This window comes from Triticum aestivum, chromosome 3B, assembly GCF_018294505.1.
Source record: "Triticum aestivum cultivar Chinese Spring chromosome 3B, IWGSC CS RefSeq v2.1, whole genome shotgun sequence".
Classification (NCBI taxonomy): domain Eukaryota; kingdom Viridiplantae; phylum Streptophyta; class Magnoliopsida; order Poales; family Poaceae; genus Triticum; species Triticum aestivum.
In genome coordinates, this window is record NC_057801.1 from 679,038,915 (window position 1) to 679,054,017 (window position 15,103).

Here is a 15,103-nt window from a genome sequence, read left to right on the forward strand (position 1 = left end):
GTCCACCGTTGCTGACGTGTGGGTCCGAGGTCAAAATTAAGCTAACCAAACTGACCGCGGGTAGTTGGACGGCTGTCAGGTGGGGATGCGGCGGACACCGGGAAGGCGCGCGACGCATCCGCGCCGACGCATTTCTGATGCAAAATGCGTCGGCGCGGATACAAAGCGGACGCGCTTTGGGTTTGGGCCGACGCGTTGGGACTCCATTTTTATCCGTGCTGACGCCAAATGGATGTAGGTTGGCTCGCTGCGCCGGAGTTGCTCTTACATCTCCAGCATGTGAGGTGCGGTTTCACGTAGCCCGTGACCCAACCAAGTCATCATACTCGTTTTGTGTATGTGGAGAAAGTATGGATCCAATCCGAATGAAGATAGGGGCACGCATTTCTGGCCGGCTCTCACAGGAGCCGCTCAGGTAGTTTGCATGAGAGCCGGCCGACGCTGCCGATCTCATGATTGGGGCGGGCCGGCGGGCCATGCATCATGCTGCATCTTGGCACCGTCGCCGTCGACCGAGGTCACCGTTCCGTCGAGTCATTTTCCAAGTCACGCAAAGCGCGCCTGCCTTTTCTTCTCTCAAACAAAAAGCCGGAAGCCAATTAATCCCGGGTCCGCCGCCACCGGACAAAACCTTGAGCTGATTGTTTGTTAATTGGCGGCAACGATCGCCCCGGAACGCCCCACAGCATATTCGCCTCCACCCCGCCCCTGATCCCCCAACCGGCATCAGCATCAGCTGCAGCTGCTTCCCCTGCGATACCACCCCCGACCCCCCAATCATCTCCGGCAGCGTCAGCATCAGCATCACCTCCCCAGTTCAAAAATATACTCAGCAGAGCAAGTTTAATTAGGAGAGAGAGAGAGAGAGAGAGGATCCAAGAGAGTTATAGTTTCCTCTTTTTTTCTAGAGCGAGATAGGGGGGAAAGGGGAAGTAGTATAAGTAGGGTGAATCGCCGCCCATTGGCGCACATAATTTTTTGGAATAGCAAGTAGGAGGAGGGAAGGAAAGCTATAAATTTAGTGCTGCGAGTATATAGGGAAATCGCTATAAGTAAACGTTCTATACCGGGAATAGCCGGCCGTCCGACCGTCCGTCCGGGAGGAAAGAAACGAGCCATGGGGGACGGTGGTGGTGGTGATGGCGCCGCCGCCTCCTCGTCGCCGCCGGCCGCCGCGGCCGCCCCGGGGTTCTCCCACCTCGCCGTCTTCCACAACTTCCCCCTCGTCGCCGCGCTGCTCGGCTTCGCCATCGCGCAGTCCATCAAGTTCTTCCTCACCAGGTGATTAATTCCTCATTCGCTCCTCCTCATTTGGCCTTTTGCTTCGTCCTCCCCTGGCCATAGCAGCGCCTTCCTCGCGCGTGGTCTGGTGGTGTTTGACCGTCGAATCGCCGCCCCGGGTCAAAGCTGGTCTTCACTCGCTTGTTACGCTCGCTCGGCGTGGGGAATCGTTGAGGCACTCCGATCTGGCGTTGGCAGCTGGTTCCCTCCGATCCTCTGATTCTGCTCTGCTCTGCTATGCTCGTTGGGGATGATGCTACGCTGGAGAATGCGATTCCCTGTGGAATTGTTCACTTCTATCTTATCTTAGGGGGAACAAAAATGGTCTGGGAGCATAAGATAAGAGAAATCGCCGCGATCTCTTCAAATAAGCATGAGATTTGGTGGGTCCTTGCCTGTTCTGGGGTGGAATTTGCATTTCTTCAGCTTGGATGCATTTCTTCAGTTCCAAAATACTCCCTCCGTCCGGAAATACTTGTCGCAGAAATGCATAAAAATGGATGTATCTAAAACTAAAATACGTTTAGATACATCCATTCCGCCGACAAGTATTTCCGGATTGAGGGAGTAATAAATAAAAATGCATCGCTAGATTGCAGTTCACACATCTAAACAAACGCTGCAATCCACATGTTCTCGGACTGCGTGCTTCGTTTCATTCGGGGGCCCTTGACCTCGACCATCCAAAAAAGATATTCATACGAGACAGAAACAAACAGAGAAATTCGATAAATTTGGGCGTTAGCATGATCTGACCTAAGCCATTTTCCTCATTAGACAACTTATGTGCCTTTATTCACAAAAAAAATAGAAAAAATACGCACTTTCTGTGCTTGTTAATTGTTGCAGTAAGTTTTCATACACAAATGCTGCTGCAATAGGTCTGATGTGCATTACTTCTTGACTGAATGAAGGTATAAGGAGAAGAGATGGGATCCTAAGCGGCTTATCGGCTCCGGTGGCATGCCGTCATCGCATTCCGCGACCGTTACAGCGTTATCAGTAGCCATTGGCTTCCAAGAGGGCTTCGGCAGTGCCCTCTTTGCCACATCAACGATATTCGCAAGTGTGGTAGGTTATCCATCCCATCCCATCCCATCCCATCCCCTGTTTGTTTATGAAGAAGAAAAAGATGTTGCTTCTTGGACATAAGAGCTCTACCATGAGCTTGACATTAAAATGTTGAGTGCAAGCATCGTGCAGGATTTTATACTTAATTTCCTGTCTGTTGATTCATGACGACAAGGTCTTTGAGTTTCGATTTTGTCACTTGATTGGCAGGTGATGTACGATGCTTCTGGTGTCAGATTGCATGCTGGAAAGCAAGCAGCGGTATGTAACATCTGCTCTGATTTTTGTGATTGTATATGCTTTGATGTTCTGAGTTTTGCAACTATGTTGAGCTTTGTCCTGACTTTTTCCATTCTTTAGGTGTTGAACCAAATAGTCTGTGAACTACCGGCTGAACATCCCTTGGCTGAAACAAGACCATTGCGTGAACTTTTAGGCCATACACCGACCCAGGTATGCTCAAGTGTCCTTTTCATTGTCCATTTTAGTATAGTTTGGCAATTCGAAAGCGATGCCATATTTTTACCGCGATTGCCCGATCGCCAGCTGAGCTTAATTGCCCGTTCTGCCCTTCCATGATCGTACCTAAAAACTTATCGCCCACTCAAATTTGCTGCCAGGTTGTCGCCGGTGCGGTGCTTGGGTGTATGATAGGTATTGCAGGGCAAATTATCATTGCAGTGACCAGTGTTGTATGATGCTGCTGTGTCTCAAGGTGCAGGAGAATTGCTAGTGCTTGCAGAGACCTGAGAAGAAGCAGCTTCTCTGGTGTTTCTGTGACTTAGGTATCGGTTCGATGTGTAATGATGTGCCGTAGTGCTGTTGAAGATTGAATCAAGTTTTGATAGCACATAATTGTATGTTCAGGTGATGTTCTCAGGCTTTGATGTACAGAATATCTATTCGATAACTTCATTGCTCTAGTGAAAGCTAGAAAGTGGCTGCATCACTAGTTATAATGTCTCGCTAATTCTGTTCTTTACGCCTGTTTAGATAGGGATGGCTCAAGTTAGAACTCATGGGGTTTAGTGCATAATAAAACTCACTTTTTTGGGGGGCAAGATGGATCTGTATCCTGATTCTTGGGGTTCAGTGTAACAAAACAAATCACAACAAAAACACTTGGTCCAAGCACTCCCTGTTGATTAGTACAAGAAGCTGACAGCCAACATATCTAAAGCATGATGTAACAAAAATAATTTTATTCACATTGATGTAACATCTCTGGGAAGTTCATGTCAAATGTATGATAATGTAACCAACATGTGTGAGAAGATATCAACAAACAAACCTGACGGTCATGTACATGCAAATAATGCAGTGTCACGTCTAGTGGCCGAGGTTCTAAGTTATACTTATTGACACTGGAACCCAGTCAGTCACTGAATGTATATCTGGGCATTCTTACACCTGGGGCCTATTTAAACTCAAAATTTGAGAAAAGACTCTCCTAACGTCTGAATAAGCATCTCTCACCATGTCAGGTTCTGCTCTCCATGCTATGTGCTCATCAGGCCTAACCAAAATAACACTTTTGTTATTTACCTGACACATCTCCCACCATGATGAGTTCACAGTTGCCCTTGGTATTTCCTCGACATCGACATAGTTTGTCCAGGGTGCCAACTCAGATATGCTCCCTTTCGCTTCCACGTCCCTTGAACCTTGTGGCCACATGACACAAACTTTGGCTGATAGCTCGAATTCATCTGCTATCATCAGCATAGCCTGGGCAAGCTTATATGACTCTTTCAGTGGTGCAATGATGATAACAAACTCAATTTTATCCCCACTTACTAGGTCCAGTGTTGAGAACACACCCTGTAAGGAGTCATCACGCACACGGTTTACACGAAGGTACAGGAATGGCTAAAAAAGAATGTGCTGCCAATTAGGTGTCAAAGGGTCGAACCTCACTCGAAGCGGACAGTGGTCTCACCAGCATGTGTGGTAGCCGTGAACCAACCTTAGCAGAAGGAATGTACTCTCCTGATGACCTCTTAGAATGCTTCAGTTCTTCTGCTTGATAAGTGCTCTCAGCACAATCTTCAGCAACTAGGGCTCCTTTTCCATAGCTGAAAGTGCACATATTAGATCTAGGTCAGAAACTTGCCTATTTGATTATACTTGGTGAGAATATAGCATTATCGCTCGAAGGGATCTACTCATGTATTCCATCAACTAAACTGAAAAGGAAGATAAATTCTAAAGTTCTTTTGAAGAATCATTCACAGTAAGGAGGCTAACCGGAAGCCAAGATCCTCTGCAGGGAACTGCAGCTGTAGACTTTTTCCTTCATCAAGAATACTTCTCAATCTTGCTAGTCTCAAGGATCCAAGGGGATTGTTCTCACTCAAAATGTAGTCCGAGACTTGTGTCCGACCAATGGAAAATAATCCTTCCAGAACCACCTTCTGTACATTTCTTGGAATGATTGATCCTAGGCTGCTGTTGATTACTCTGTGCACTGATAGAAACATGTGAGGGATGCGTATAAGGGGCAAGTTACAAACATTCAACTGTTAACTTAACCATAGTTGTACATGTTGTCAATATTTACTTTTCAAAGAGAATAGCAATAAATTGTGCACAGCCCTCTTACAGGAGCAGGGTACTTTACCTGAGTTTGCAATGGTTGGATCAAGACCAAGGGTAGCAGGAATAGACATTGCTGCCTTGAAGTTTTCCAAACTAAGTTCTGTGTTAAAAATGGCAACCTGTATAAAGAAGCATGAATGCAGTTTCAGTATATTTGTAGCAGAGATGTTAACATTGAACGAACAGAAGCATGCAAGAAGAATCTAACAGGTTTGCGCTCTGACTCATAAGTTTGTATAATTGATGGGTCAGCGATGCCATTTAGAAGTAAACACAATTTCCAAGCCAAATTATGTGCATCCTGAACACCAGTGTTCATTCCTGCGAAAATATGTCAGGAAGTGCACATTTCTTTATACATTTGAACTTCAGATACATAATAAAGAGCTCAACATGGTAATATTGCAGTATCAAATTTGAAAATAACTACTAACCAAAACCACCAGCAGGAGGAAAGCGGTGAGCAGCATCACCAACTAGGATTACACGATTGTCGCAGCCAACATATTTCTCTGCAACTTCAGCATGCATTGCCCATGGTTTTATGTCTAAAACCTGAATATCTGCTGGCTCCCATCCAACCAATTTGACAATAATTTGCTCGCACACCTAGAACCAAATGGGAAATACATATGGGGGGAAAGGGTAAGGAGGCGTGTAAATATTGGCATAAAATTTACTCTGCAGACTAGAAATCTACAGAACAAGTATTTCAGAACTGTAAGGACTGCAAATAAGTTCTTGAAAGAATACTACAGAACAAGCATTTCAGAAAGGCAAGGCTATACAGACTGGGTGCCGAACATAATTTTTACTCCCTCTGTAAATTAATATAAGAGCGTTTAGATCACTAAAATAGTAATCTAAACGCTCTTATATTAGTTTACAGAGGGAGTAGTAGATGTTCACAGGTGAATGAGGTGGGAAATGCCAAAAACTAGAAATTGAGAAAAATATTCAACTGAAATCACCTTTGCATTAAAATCCTCAAACATCTGCTGAGGTGGATAAAATGGAACCTGAACATGAAACAGAAGATAAATTAACAGCTAGATAACTAATCATCCTACTTCCTTCAGCATAAAGGGCATCTGACGCACAACAGTCTGCTAATTTGATATACCTGCAACACAAATTCCCCATGCTCCAGGTCATGTGCCACAAGCACACCAATTGCATCAGGGTTGAAAATAAAGAACAGCATGCCAGGCCTCTCACTAGATAAATACTTTCCAAGATCCCTGCTCACAAAATGAACACTGACCAATTTCTGCAAGTCCCTTTCACCTTTCATAGATATACCAGCCAACTCACGCACTTTGCTCCTAGCGCCATCTGCCCCTAGAAGAAGGCCACAGTGAAGCTTCCTCTCCTGCACCCTCCCCCCATTGTTAAACGATGCTCCAACCAAAATACCATCATCGGTCAGCTGAATGGAACTACACTCGTGCCCCATCAGTATCTTGTTTTCCAGCAGCAAATCTTGAGTGGAGCTACCGCCAAGCTCATCAGGAAAGCACGTCTGAAAGCCAACGCCATCCAGTTTCTTGAGTAGCAAATCCACTAGCTTGTACTGCGAGAAGTGTGCGACCGATATAGGACTAATGACCTTGTTGAAATCTGCACAAAACAATCGTCAGCGGATCGACGTATGCAGCGATATGCAAAACATCACACACTCGACATGGAAAGAACTAAACATGCCTTCCTGCTTCATGTGATCAACCGAACCAAGAATGGATCCGGAGAGCGAGGTACAGTACACGAACTTCCTCCACAGATCCACCGGCGGCTGAGCCCTCTCGATGTCCCAGGCCAAGCCGTCAAACTTGCGGAAGATCTGCCAACACCACCCAAACCTATGAAATCACCACCCACACAACACACACGAAAGGCTGGAATGGCAATGTTGGGGGTGCGCTTGGCAGATAACTGATAACACACCTCCATGGTGCGGTTGTTGATGAAATGCGCTCGGGGATGCCGAGTGAACTCCATGCTTCTCTCGAGGACCGTGCATTTGATGCCTGCGAGGTTTCAACAAAACGAAGTGTCAAATTTATCAGCTGGGCTCCGATTGATCCACTGAATATCTGATTGGTACTAAGGGGCGACTTCGCAGGTGCTCACAAACAAATCCTCGCCCCGCGCCTACTGTAGCGCGAAGCAGAGCAGAGCTCCGGAGGTTGGCGGCGCTTACCGAATTTGGCGAGGAGGAAGGAGAGGGCGAGCCCGACGGGTCCGGCCCCGACGATGACCACGGGCAGATGCGGCGCGTCGCCGCCGCTGCCGCTGGCGAGGGACGAGAGGAGCGGGCGCTGGAGGCGGCGGAGGCGCAGCCAGGAGATGCCCCTGCCCGCGGAGAAGAGGCGCCAGCCTCCTCCGCCGGCGATTGACGGCATCGTGGCCTCGGTGGTGGCCGCGCAGGCTGCCGCGGTTTGCAGGAGGGGGTTGTGGGTTTAGAACGCGTACGAAAAAGCTGTTGGGCCGATGGGAGTTGAGCGATGGCGCCTGCGATAAGTACGCCTTCTACCTTAGAAGGCAGGTACCTCAGAGACCAGTCCCCGGCTCAGCTGCTCCCCGCCGCGGCCATCTCCGGCGACATGGCCGGCGGGTAACCCCCAATCTCCCGCCGCTGCTCCTCTCTCTGCCTCGACCCCTCATGCCGCCGCCCCCATATCCAGCAGCAGTCCGGCCAGCGCACAACTCCGGCGGACGCCGCCCCCACTCTGGCCGACGCACCAGTCCGGCGGACGGAGCCCCGTTCCCCTTCCCCTCCTCCCAGTCCGGGGCCTAGAGACCGAGCATGAGCTCGTCTGTAAGGTGAGGAACATCCTCTGTTTCTTTGCAAAAAAAGTTCATGTAGGTTTGCTATGTAGCTGCTGATATTATTATTTTTTGAAACGAGGCAAAAGACTCGCCATTTTCGTTGATTAAGAGGAAGAGAATTACCTGATTAATTGACGGAAAACCAGACTAAACCGATACAACACAATCCACATGACATGGGCACCACCGGCCAACCTGGCCACCGACATGGAACAGAAGCCACGATGGCACATGCCAACGGATGGCCACACGCGCAAGCAACCGACAGCTCCGACTTTGACGACGAGCAACACAAAGAAAATATGCAGGACTTGTGCTGACTGTGCAGAGGGCACACGACCACCGAATGCCTGTCATCGTCACCACCTGGACCCGCTCCAACGTTGCTCCGACTTCAAAGCAACCAAGCAACCACAGAAGAGCACTTCGGACACGCCGGGAAGAACCGACTACCGAAGACCACGCCACGACCCAAGCTCCTCTCGACGCCATCATCGTTGCCAAACAGAAACCAGCTCCCCGCCTCAACAAACCACGCGGCGAAGATGCCGCCATCAACGGCAAAGATGCCATCATCCACCAACCTCTTAGTTGTAGCCGGCTCCGAGACGAAACCCCCAAGGAGGAGAAAGACGCGTAGACGCCTCCATCGCCCGATCCAGCGGATCTGAGGTTTCCCTCCGGAGTCAAAGCCGTGTAGAGGAGGAGCACCTCCACGAAGACGCTTTCAAGAAAGATCGCGGCACCAGCGGGCATCGCCGTCGCCGGCTCCGGTGAAGACTGAAGCAAGGATTTCTCCCGAAGATCTGCCGACCACCTGCCACCATCGACCGCCGCCCACTAACCACCACCCCTCTAAGGCCGACCTCACTCTAGCCACGGGATCCCACGATCCACCGCGACCAGACACGCGCCACCCCCTGGCCAAAGCCGCCACCACCACACCCGAGGCCGCCGCCCCAGAGTCCAAGAGCCGCCATGTCATCGTCTTCATCGTCAGCAGTAGGCCGGCCAGGCCCGACGGCATGGAATCCACATCGCAGAGCTGGAGGCGAGGGAGGACCTGACCAGACTGTGACCTCGCCGCAAGCCTTGCCTCGGTGGCCCGGAGGGCAGCCAAAGCCGCCACCGGGAGGCTATAGCCGAGCCGCACCATATCTGAATCGCCGGAAGCCAAAGCCGCATGAGCGAGATGGAGCCGCTGCAGCCGCTTAGCCTCGACCCACCGCTGGACGTCGTGAGGCCGCCGCCATAGCCGCGCCAACTCGCTGCACCACTGAAGGAGCAGCTGCCGCCGTGGGACCCGTTGCCTGGACCACCACCACCCTGAGCGGGGGAGAAGGCGTGCAGAGCACCGACGGCCGAGCCGACCATGCGGTCACGCAGCCGCCACCGCCGGAGCACCGCCCAGTCTCGCCGAGCGCGCCACGCCGTCCAGGGCCGGTCTCGGAATGCATCTACGCGATAGAAGCCCGTCGTCGCCGGCTGCTGCGCGGGCTTTGCTCGGCAGCGACGCCCAACGACGACGGGAGGGGCGGGGGAGGAGCGGGTGGGGTGGCGGCAGCGGCGCTAGGGTACGCTCGGGCCGCTCCCCTGGAGAGCGACGCGAGCGGGCCTGCTAAAGTTCTAAGGAACCATGTAGCTGCTAATTTATGATGTTTTCATTTGATTTATTTAATCAGAACAACAATATAGTCCAAGGGTATTATGGACTTTTCATTAACCATACCACAAGTAAGCTGAAAAAACATACACCAAAAAGAACTCGCTAGCTTATTATCTGGAGCCTATTTTCATAGGAGCTTATCTGAAGCTTATTTCACATGAGCTTATTTCCATAGGACACCTCAAAAGAACTGGCCCTAAGGCAGTAACTAAAATGGCCCCTCCAGCTGTAAATAAGTACTCCCTCCGTTCCTAAATATTTGTCTTTCTAGACATTTCAAATGGACACAACATACGGATGTATGTAGACTTATTTTAGAGTGTAGATTCACTCATTTCGCTCCGTATGTAGTCACTTGTTAAAATCTCTAGAAAGACAAATATTTAAGAACGGAGGGAGTAGAAAAGAAAAAACTACATGGATGCTCCCAAATCGACAGTGGATAAATGAATACGGCGAAAATTTGAAAAATTCCACTGAATTTTGAAGCTTTTGTAGTAGGCAAAGGGTACGTGCTACGTCGCTGAAAAAATAAGATTAGAAACAATCATAGTTTGAGTCAAAACAAGTATCTCTCTAGTCTCTATCCTAATATGTAGTACAAAGTTGAGACACATATTTTGAGACGGAGGGAGTAATTATCCTTTCCGGATTTACCATTTACGGAGCTTTCACTCGTTCGTTCTCATTTCCAGCAGATGCCAAGGGCAAAGGTTTGCTGTTTAATAACGTAAGATACAAATGTCATGGGGGACAAAGCTGAGTGAATTCATCAATAGCAAATAGCTTTTCAACCATCCTTACAAGAGACATGTTTTATCAGACTCTGCACGAACGAACGATCCTTGCACCCTCTTCACTCAAAAAATTTACATTTCGTCCCAAGGGCTACACGGCGTTTACAGGGAAACAAGGCGAGCATTTGAGGTTCAATTTTTCGGACAAGAACAGTGTCATATCTCCTGTTTATGTCCCTACAACAAAAGAAATCGTCTACATCTGCACAGCGAATAACTACAACTCAAAGCTTGGAGGCACCCATGGACAGGGCCTGCTGCACAAGCTCCCGCCGCAAGATCTTTCCGCAGGCGATTTCGGTATTGCATTGACGAAAGCCACTCGGCGGACTTTCTTGTAGGGCGCAACCTGTCGAACGATAAACATTTAGATATGCTTTTAGTGTCTAAGTGGCAATGCATTGTTAAAAAGCATATGCTGCATACATAAAGGTGCATTTATGCCTTCTTTTTTGTTACACTATTGATGCGGGTATCTTCAAAACAACTATAATTTCGTGTTGCTACATGTGTTGTGTGCATACCACACATGCACAGCTTGCTCGTGTATTGACATGTGGCTTTGTTTGGAGCGCAGTGATACAATTTGATGATCCCACCACCAGTCCTCTATAGCTTTTGCGACAATATATACCAATATGGTACATACTATTTCAATGTTGCAGCTCGATCACGGGGGAAAAAATGTTAAAATGCCTTAATAGGCAGAGAGACAGTGTCACTAACAATACTACAACATTACTAGGATCTAACTCAACTTGCAATCATGGTGCTCAGCTTGCTTGCCAAAAAGTAAAATAAAGCTGATTATGATGGACACTTTTAACTCAGCACCGAACTATATTTGGTAGTAGGATTAGGATAATGAGAAGGAGAAACTTACATGTTTAGCCACGTAATCCATGACTTGTTGGCCAGTAAGGTTGAAACCTGGTTGCCTCACTATAAAAGCCATTGGCAGTTGCCCAGCATCTTCATCTGGATATCTGCATATTGCATATGAGGGGGCATCTTATATACTGCCACATGCTGAACAGAGCATCATACCATATGTTTAGCTTTTAGGAATACGTGATTCATTAGAATTTTCACCAAGTTTACTGCAGTTCATACTAAAGGTTGGACTTACCCGATAACTGCAGCATCAGCGATTCCAGGATGTGATTGTAGAGTATGCTCCAGTTCAGCTGGAGGCACCTGAGATAGGATGTACTTATATCAGTAACGTGCAGACAGAATCTTGCGAGGCAAAATTCTTCAATGATAATGTAATTGTACCTGGTATCCTTTGTACTTTATCAACTCCTTCAAACGATCAACAATGTAGAGAAATCCATCTTCATTGAAGTAGCAAAGGTCGCCAGTTTTCAGCCAGCCATCTGAGTCCACTGTTTCTGCCGTTGCTTTGTCGTCACCGACATAACCTGAACCCAATAATAATAAGGCAAAAGCAACAATGTTTAGATCAATTGTATACTTGTATTCGGGCTCTTGTCTGCATAAGCTTTTTAAAACTATTAGTGGTACGATCTATAATCTGGCAAGTAACATTTCCGTTCAAGTAAATGTTTAGATCAGTTGTAATGTCACTTACAAAGCATTGAAAACATTTTGGTTCTCCATACCAAACTGTAAGGCGTACGCATAGCTGACAGCAGATATGAGATATATATCAGTTCTAATAGGTGATTTTGATTAACACGTTCCAATAGCATATCACTGGCATGCTGGCATGACTATATATATTACGCAGGAGAACGAGCATCCCTGCATTGCTGCCAGGTTTGAAGATTACTCTTATTGAATTCGGCCACCAGTATTTTTGGTTGGATAAATATCTGCAACTACATCAATTAACGGAAAAGTCATCACATCACCATCACATTGTTATGGACATACACAGCTTTCACGTGATAAGTGCTGGTAAAGAAATATAAGAGAGTTTATATCACAAAAAGAGAATCAAACGACGACATAATAGTACTTTCTCAGTAAAGAAAAATAAGAGCGTGATCTAAAGACGGCATAATAATACTTTCTCAGTAAAGAAATATTAGAGCGTGATTTAAACGCTCTTATATTTCTTTATGGAGGGAGTAGTTAAGTAAAATGTTTTAGGCGATGAATCATTATCAATCAACATCGCTATCAACGCAGTCATATCAAATTTTCACGTGCACAGTCTAATCTAAAGTCTAAACACAAACTAGCAGTAAACAAATCAAGCCACCATCTAACCTGACAAGTGACAAAGGTCAAACGCGTGCTTAGTGTCCAGAGCAATGACCAAGTTACTGCTGCGCAGGGCTCACCTTTCATGACAAGTGGCCCCCTGATCCAGAGCTCGCCGCGCTGGCCCGGCCCGAGCGCCTCACCGGTGGCCGGAACGACTATCTTCCCCTGCAAGTGCGACGCGAGCTTGCCGACGGAGCCGTACGCCATGGACTCTTCCGGCCCTATCGTCGCGGCCACAGAGCCAGATGATTCCGTCAGACCATAGCCCTGTACTATGACAAATGAAATCGTACAGACATGAATTCTCTAGATCAGACAAAGCAATCTTCATTGCCCACAGAAGATTCAGTAGTATTCTGCAGCCTGAATGGAATCTGATGCTTAACCTGAACAATCTGGACGCTGGGGAAGACAGCGGCGAAGCGCTCGGCGACCTCGCGGCCAAGGGGTGCGCCGCCGACGGCGATGACGAGGAGCGAGGAGAGGTCGTGGCGGCGCGCCTCCTCGGACTTGATCATGGCCACCAGGACGGGCGGCGCCGCGGGCAGCAGCGTGACACGGTACCGCTCTATCGCGCGCAGCACTGCACCGAACTCGAAGCGCTCCATGAGCACGGCCGTGTCCCCCATGGACACGGAGCGCAGGACCATCATGAACCCGAAGACGTGGAACAGGGGGAGCGGGAGCAGCGTGACGGCCGGTGGCGGCGGCTCCTCGCCCGCCTCGGTGGCCTCCGCGGCCACCCTCTTCCGGTTCTCGGCGTGCGTGCACATCAGTGCGGTGAGGTTGCGGTGCGTGATGGCGACGGCCTTCACCCGGCCAGTCGTTCCCGACGAGTAGAGCACGGCCGCCGTGTCCGACTGCTTCACCACCACCGGCGGAGGAGCCGCCCCCGCTCCCACGGAGGCAAGCGTCTCGTACGCGTCTGACCATAGTTGCCAGGTTCCCGGGTCGATGGAGTCGAGGGACGGGAACGAGGAACGAGGATCGCTAGGTAGCAAATATTAGGGAACGTTAGGGGTATACATCTTCCGAACGATGGATCGATAGGCGGAACGCGACCCAAAAAATTCGGGGACGATGACCCCGGAACGAGGATGGGACGAGAACGAAATATGGTGGGTTATTTACCCGTTGCCTAATTACATGCCTTAATTCTAGCTATAATAAGGGAACAATCATTTACTACTTGACCTACATATATAATTAGAAACAATCCAATTAAATTGCGGTTAGCTAGTATACAATCCGACAGTATCATTAATTTCCCCCAAAACAATCCCGATGATTATCAACACGACGACAACAGTACCCTGACGACCCCAGCAACAACCAACAGTACGTGAGCCTGCGCCGCCGCCGCCGTCGACAACCACGGCAGGATCATACATCCGTGTCAGGTTAGGCGACCGTGGAGGACCCAGCAGCGCCGCTCCACTACTAGCTCCGGGGCCATTTGGAGGACGTCGCGGATGCCAGGTAAGTCTTTAAGTTTCGATCTTCAACTCTAGATGAATCAAGCCTCCTAGTATTGTTCCTGAATTGGGGACGCGTTCCCGCCATGAATCGCTTCGTCCCGCGCCTCGACCCCGACCCTCGATTCGGGTCGACGACCCCGGAACGAGGGACGCGGCACCGTTCCGCGTTCCCGGCAACTATGCGTCTGACTCGAGGACTACGCAACTGACGGACGCGGGCAGCTTCTCGGCCACCTCGGGGGCGGCGAACGCGACGACGGGCCTGGAGAGGGCGACCTGGTGCGCGTACTCCTCGGGGGTTGAGGCCGGGTTTGCGGGGGACACGACGGCGCCGATGGACATGAGCGCGAAGTGGAGCACGGGGACCTTGAGGCGCGAGGGCGCGACGACGAAGGCGACGTCCCCGGGGCGGAGGCCGAGGGAGGACCAGAGGCCGCCTGCGAGGGAACGGACGGAGGCGATGAAGGACGGGTAGGAGACGGCAATGCCTGTGGCGGCGTCGACAAGCGCGGGGCGGCCGGGGAGCGCGGAGGCGAGGAGCGAGAAGGCGTAGGCCGCGGCCGTGACCGGGAGCGACTCCGGCGGCAGCGAGCCCGCTGAACTGGAGCGCAAGCTGTGGAAGATCCGCGTGGCAGCGCAGAATCCGCTGCGCGGGTCGATCCCGGCGGGCGCCGCCGCCGGCTCGGGCATTGGGGTTTTGCTTTGGTGTGGGATTTTTCGACGGAGAAACGACGCAGAACAGGAGGAGTGGCGTGGCTTATCCCAGTCCTCCCGTCGCAACTCGCGAATCGCAATGGTGGCGGTGGGCTCGACTTGTCGGTGTACGTGCAGGTTTAGTTTTTTTTTTTCTGAATATAAGAGCATCTACAGTCGGCCGCCCCCAAACCGGCCACAAACACCGGGCCAGTTTGCCCACTCATGAAATTTCGACCGGACGGGTGCCTCAAACGGATCTCAAACGTTCGGGCTAATAGGCATCCCTTATATCCAGTCCAAATAGGGTGAACCCGATAGCCCGACCCTATCCCAAAGTGCACCAAATCCATCTCCAGAACTGTTGGATGCATGTGCTCTCTTCCTCCTCTGCACCGCCAGTCTCGCAACTGCGCCACCGCCCCCCACCCCCCCGCCCCACAGTCGTTCCTAGC

The 15,103-nt window shown here is 49.9% G+C and overlaps 2 protein-coding genes and 1 pseudogene across 2 annotated transcripts; 1 reads left to right on the forward strand and 2 right to left on the reverse strand.

Annotated features, from left to right (window-relative positions):
- Window positions 1-753: 753 nt before the first annotated feature.
- LOC123071670 (uncharacterized membrane protein YuiD) lies at window positions 754-3,322 on the forward strand. Its single transcript, XM_044495247.1, has 5 exons — window positions 754-1,281; window positions 2,196-2,352; window positions 2,563-2,613; window positions 2,713-2,805; window positions 2,973-3,322. Exons 1-5 carry the CDS (start codon window positions 1,118-1,120, stop codon window positions 3,048-3,050), a joined length of 543 nt encoding a protein of 180 aa, XP_044351182.1. The 5' UTR covers window positions 754-1,117; the 3' UTR covers window positions 3,051-3,322.
- Window positions 3,323-3,539: 217 nt separating this feature from the next.
- On the reverse strand, window positions 3,540-7,321 carry LOC123071669 (putative polyketide hydroxylase; the record flags this gene model as incomplete). Its single annotated transcript, XM_044495246.1, is given in 11 exon segments — window positions 3,540-4,173; window positions 4,265-4,427; window positions 4,600-4,819; window positions 4,973-5,069; window positions 5,159-5,271; window positions 5,385-5,559; window positions 5,922-5,969; window positions 6,074-6,570; window positions 6,655-6,790; window positions 6,895-6,977; window positions 7,151-7,321. Coding segments are annotated over 11 exon segments (2,120 nt in total), but the record flags the coding sequence as incomplete, so codon positions are not given.
- Window positions 7,322-10,128: 2,807 nt separating this feature from the next.
- On the reverse strand, window positions 10,129-14,740 carry LOC123071671 (4-coumarate--CoA ligase-like 5; annotated as a pseudogene).
- Between the last annotated feature and the right edge of the window lie 363 nt (window positions 14,741-15,103).